The sequence below is a fragment of the Meles meles genome, chromosome 1 (genome assembly GCF_922984935.1).
Source record: "Meles meles chromosome 1, mMelMel3.1 paternal haplotype, whole genome shotgun sequence".
NCBI classification, from domain to species: domain Eukaryota; kingdom Metazoa; phylum Chordata; class Mammalia; order Carnivora; family Mustelidae; genus Meles; species Meles meles.
The window spans coordinates 163,843,075-163,849,074 of NC_060066.1; the positions used below are offsets into that span (position 1 = coordinate 163,843,075).

A 6,000-nucleotide genomic window follows, 5' to 3' on the forward strand; every position below is an offset into this window, starting at 1 on the left:
TGGAGGCAAGTGGCAGATCAGTGTACAGCTCAAGGAGAGGAATTTAAATACAGTATGTGCTTCTCCTTTCAAAAAAAGAGAGAAGCCACTTCACATTTTGCCAGACAAAACCCTGTCCCCAGGAGGCCAGTTTCCACAATGAGGTTGCAAAGGTGCTAGAAAGAGGCCAGTAGGGAGGAGATACAGGGCCATTTGGGCACCAACCCCCCACAGATCAGAGCTTTTCTTCCAAAGTGTCTCCTTTTCAACAGGGAAGCCTTTTAAAAGTACATTTGCTTTGGATCCCTACCTGAATGACAATGTGTTGGGATCCAATTTCACCTTTTGTCAAGGATCGGGTGAGAAACAGTAAAACTGCTGTCACCATCTTAGAAAAAGCCAAGTCCTTAGCTTATACAGGGAAGGGGCTGGGGGGGCTTACAACCCCTGGTCCAGCCCCAGCAATGGGATGAAGGTGACAAATACCTCCTAATCTTACAAACAGTCTGAAACTCAAACATATTAGACGTCCTTTATTTAAAAAGGTGTCACTATGCAAAAACATAATTGTTTGGGCTCTGAACTGAAACATTCACCACTGGGGGGAGGGGGGTATCTTAGTTCCTTCCTAACATTTTAGTTGCATTTCCTCTAAAAGTCACTTCGCTCCTAAGAGCTCTCAACAACCATCAGAGAATGCATGTGGGAAAAGGCTAACAGAACCTGAACCTGAAAAATCTCCACAGAAAAGGGCAACTAAATGATGTATCCTAAAAGCTTGTCTATTGTTATGCAAATGACAAAAATATCCGACTCTATTGCACTTTGTGGTCGGGTGTCTGCAAATACAGAATTACCTTTCAAGCAAACCATGCACTGCTCAATCTCACCTAAAAACAAAACAAAAAGCCCAACCTTTTTCACTACGGTGGAAAAGGTCTAAAGGAGTGGCTTTAGGAAAACTGTATCATTCTGAGAGAAGACTCACGCATGAGGGGGGAGGCACGGTAGGGAGAAAGGCTTTAAAGGGAAAAAAAAAAAAAGACATCGGAAACCTGAATCCCAAAGTGACTCAAAACACCTCCCCCGGTCGGAGGTGGAAGGGTGGTCACAGTAGAATCCAAATCAGAAACCTATTCTGAGAGCACATTCCTGGAAACTTCGCTCTTTCGAAGACCACATTTATCATTATTATTGTTGTTAGAATGCATAAGGGAATAAGGTTATTTTACGGAAAAAATGTTATAGCAAAAGTTTCAGACTCTTAAGGTCACCTCAACCTCTCCTAATCGACTGGGCCTTTCTGGCCTAATAACAATAATAATAATGGCAGGGTAGAATCTCCAGGTGGTTGCTGCTTAGCAATTTTTACTACTGTTACTAGTATCACCTTCAGGATTCCTTCTTAGCCGCGGGCAATCTTTCTGTAAGCCCCTTCCTCCACTGGGGAGGGCCAACAAGGTAAACATTCTAGAAAAAGGGAAACCTTACTCACTGTTCCCCCTTTTTCTACCCCCCACCCAACCAAAGCACACACACAACAAAAATCATACAGCGGAGAGTGCGCAAACAACAGCAAGCAACAGCGGAAAGCAGTAAGAAAAGTCCCCCACACGGAACCGGAGTCGCGAATCTACCAGGCCAGCCCCTCCCCCAATGCACCCTAGCCAGGAAAGGGACCTCGGAGTCCTCTACCGAGGCCGCTCTCCGCCGGGACCCAGGTGGCCCGGGAGCAGCTGCGCACGCTGCGGTGCCTTCCTTCCTTCCCGGCGCCCATCCGAGCGCCTTGGTCTGGGGGACAGAAGGAGCTGGTCAAGGGCGTGGGGTAGGGGAGGAAAATCGTCGGAGCCAGGCGGGGCTCTCTGCCCCGGAATGGGTACACAAAGAACGAAGGGGAGTTTGTAGGGTCAGGGGGGTGGGGGGGAATACGTTCAAATTAGGGGAGAGGATTCGAAGGAACCACTGGACGCTCGCACAGATAAAGGAGCTGGGGGCGGGGGGGGCGGGTAGAGTGGGTTCCGTGCAAAGGGCAGGAGCCTCTGCAGAGGAGAAAGGGAGAGGTACCTGTGTGCTTGAAAGAGGAGTTGGTGTGTAGTCGGGGGGTGGGGGGAGGTCTGGGCAGAGGCGTCTGACGGAAAGGGGGATCCATACAGACCAGAGAGGTCTGTGCGTGGTCAGTGGGACTTGTACCGGAGAATGGGACCGGGGTCTGCGCATAGGAGAAAGGCAAGATGCCTGACAAGTTCGGGGGGCGCAAAAGGGGCCACTTACCTGCATAGTGACGACCCCCAGTTCCTCGGCCGCCAGCCTCCGCATCTGGCTCGCCAGCACTTGCGCCTCGTCCAGGATGGAGAAGTCGGCGTCGGCCACGGCGCCCAGCAGGCAGCACGCGCCCAGGCAGAGCAACCAGAGGGGCGGCCGCCTCGCCCGGGCCCCAGCCGGGCCGGACGAGCCCCGGCAGCCGCGGGCCAGGGCAGCCGCCCCCGCCGTCTCCTCCTCCTCGGGCTCGCGGGCCATGCTGCCTCCCCCCACTCCCCGCCGATGGGCTCAAGGCGCCGGGAAGCGGGGAGGGAGCGACGGGAGTTGCGCCCAGGGCCCGCTCGGCGCACCCGGCAAAACTTTCTTGCCCTGCTGCAGACGCCTCCGCGCGCCGCGGCGGCTCCCAAACTTAGGGGGCGCCCGGCTACTGCGCGGGAGCGCGGGCGGCCACCATCGCCGGGCTCTGGCGGCGGGCGGGAGAGGAAGCGGCCGCCCGAGCGCTTCCAGGGACCCCGGCGCCGGCGCGGCCCCCGCGGCGCGGCGCGGCCCGGGTCTCGGAGGGTGGCGGCGCACGGGCCGCGGGGCTGACAGTGGGAGCGGCGAGCCGCCGAGCTTTCGCTTCCCCCGAGTCCCGACGCCGCGAGGCGGAGGCGGCGAGGACGGGCGGCGGCACCGGCGGAGGAGCGGCGCCCGAGCTGCGAGGCTGGGCAGACACCCGAGCAAGGAGCGAGAGGAGAGGCTTAAAACACACGCGCGCCCGCGCGCGCGCGCACACACACACACACACACACAACAAAAAAAAAAATGAGAGAAAGCAAGCAAGCAAGCGGTGGGGGGAAAGGGAGGCGTCTGGTGCCACCACGCTGCACTCCGGCTCCGAGCACTTCCCGGCGCGGCCGCTGCTGCTGCGGCGGTGATTTATGGAAGGAGCGAGAGAGGCGGGGAAATTCCCCCAGTCGCCCCTCCTCTCCTGCCCTGGCTCCCGCCTTAGAACCGGCCCCCCGGACGCCGGGGGCCGGAGAGCCGGCTCGCTTGTCGGGTACCAGCCCTGCCGGGGGTGGGGTCCCTCGGACCTTCTCGTGGCTGGGAACAGAGACCCACCCCAGCTCTCACCGCCATCAGCAATGCGACGGACTCCGGGGTCCCACCCGTTCCACGTTCCCTCCAATGGCCCTTTAAGTCCTGGGACGCCGGCTTTCTGCCGGGCAGAGTTTGAGAAGGAGGGGACCGCCGTTTGTGCGTCCATTGCTTCTTTTCCGTGTCATTGGTAACAATCACTTGACGGACCAACAGGTTTCTTGTATTGAACCAGCTACTGTGTGCCTGGCACTGTGCTCAGGGGGTTGTATACATTAGCCTTTAATCCCACCACATCCCTATGAGGTAAGTATCTTTATCCTAAGTTTTTAGGTAATAGACCGAGGCTAAGAGAGGTGGAATAAATTGCCGAAGGTCACCCAGGGGACAAGAGGCAGATCCAGAAATTAAGCACGTCTGATTCCAAGGATCTTGCTCTTAAATATGACATAGTTCTTTCTCTCTTTGGAAATGAACCATCTGATCCCATCAAAAACAAAACAAAACCCCCAAAGCTACCGAACGGGAGTTGGCCCCACACATCTGCGAAGCATGGGGAGGCAAGGTTAACCTTCCTATTTACTCCTGGCTCAGGCTCTCTGAGAAATCACCTGTTGGAAGAGCCTGGAACAAGTGGCTGCTTGGGGTGGGGGAAGGGTATGCTAAGGCCGCCCTTCATCCTTCCAAGTGTGAGGTTGCTGGTTCCCTAGTGAAAAGAGTCATGTGCCAGAAGGTGAAGGCACTTGCCTAGGGATACCTAGCCAGGGTGGTAGTAGGACTAGGACCTGGATGTAATGCTCTCTTGCACTTTATAGTAAAACCTGTTGCACTTCTTTGTATTACATTGTATTAAACGCCCACCTTTTGTAAGCTTCGCCTGGCCCAATCCCTCCTTGTGATTTCTCTATTCTGAATTTCCCAGTGTGGTCTCCTGTACTGTATGTTTTCTTTTTGAGACACTTTTCACCCTATCCTCTATTGAGACAGGGACATCAGACTCTTGCCGCACCATCACTTAGTATCTGTGATGTTTGTTTGACATAACTTGCACATGCTAGAACTAAAGTAAGCTTGGTGAGGGCAGAGACCAATCCACTTCTCTATCATCCACACTTATAGCTCAGTAACAAGCATAAAGTAGGTGCTGTAAAAATCAAGCTTTACTTAATGATAGGATTAAAAAAAAAAATCTACCTGTTCTATCCCCAGCGTTGAATTGACATTTGGCAGAGAAATGATCCTGTAAGTTGTTTTTAGTTATATTATTGCACATGGCAGGCAGTGAAATAAAACATTTTAGTCCACATGGTAAACGGGAGAGGAAAAAAAAATGGCAGTTATGGGGCGCCTGGGTGGCTCAGTGGATTGGGCCGCTGCCTTCGGCTCAGGTCATGGTCTCAGGGTCCTGGGATCGAGCCCCGCATCAGGCTCTCTGCTCCGCGGGGAGCCTGCTTCCTCCTCTCTCTCTGCCTGCCTCTCTGCCTGCTTGTGGTCTCTCTCTCTGTCAAATAAATAAATAAAATCTTTAAAAAAAAAAAATGGCAGTTAGCATTATTAATGTTTTGTACTGGATTCTTCAAGGTTACTGTCACCAAACTTCTCACACATCTCTAAGCTAGCTTTTTGAAACTCCTTCAAAATGGCTTCTCTTTCTTTGCCTATCCTTTGTATAGTGGTATTTCTTGGGGTCCTATTTCTTGAAATTCGAATTCTATGTCCCCTTTCTTCACTCCAAGTTTCTTTTTGAGAACTGTCCTGTACACTTGTGTCTTCAGTTATCATCCAGACATCAGATTTTTACAAACTTCTAAACGAAGCTAAATCTCCCCTTTGAGCTGGATTTCCATTTTTCCAACTGTTCACTAGCTTTTCTAATAGCTATACCTAAAACTCCTTACTGCTTTCCCTCATTCTCCATGTAAATCTGCATTTGATTGCATACCTGGGTGGATGTCTCCTGCTCTTGAAGCTTCTTACTCCCTGCCTCCACCCCAGTTCCCCGCCTGTCTCCTGGCCATCCTGGCACTCCACCTGTATCCCAATGGCTGACGTCACTTCCGTCAATTCCTGTCACAGCTGACCTGTATTAGGAACACCACCTTCTCCCGAGTCTCCATACAGTCCTTCTTATCCCCATCATTCTGTTCTTCACACTGAAACCAAAGTCATCCTTCTAAAAGTCAAATCTGAACTTGTCACTCAGTAACCTAATCATTTCTGATGCCCCATCACAGCCCCATCACAATGAACAGGCTCTCTGTGCTCTGGTCCTTCTGGGCTTACTGAAGCCGCTCTGCAGCATTGAACAAGGAGCATTGTGATTATCCCTTTGAAAGTCTTTTCTCCATTCTAATGTTTCTCATTAGGTCCACCACCACCTGTAGCCTTGAGGCAACTCTTGAACAGCAAAGCCTGTGCTCCATCCCAAGTTTACTGAAGTGGAACTGGTAGAGGAGGGCTGGTCCTACAGTACGCACTTTGCAGACCTCCCCACTCCCCCCACCCAAGGAATCTTTTGAACTGCTTGCTATTAGACTGCAAAGAAAACTCCCCAGGATGGTAACTCAGTCATCCTGGAGCTCTAACATTTCTCCCAGCGTCTACACCCAAGAGATTCTCAATCCTCAGGAAGAGCCATGCGATACCTCCTATGTTGCCAATGGAGAAAGGTCTCAGAGAAAGTCA

General features: G+C 52.5%; 1 protein-coding gene across 1 annotated transcript in view; it reads right to left on the reverse strand.

Moving 5' to 3' along the window:
- The window catches only part of CACHD1 (cache domain containing 1), a 208,235-nt gene extending 205,602 nt beyond the window's left edge, over positions 1-2,633 (reverse strand). The window contains exon 1 of the mRNA XM_046019830.1: positions 2,251-2,633. Coding sequence (XP_045875786.1) covers positions 2,251-2,496 — 246 coding nt within the window. The 5' untranslated portion in view covers positions 2,497-2,633. The remainder of the gene's footprint in view (positions 1-2,250) is intronic.
- Positions 2,634-6,000: the final 3,367 nt, after the last annotated feature.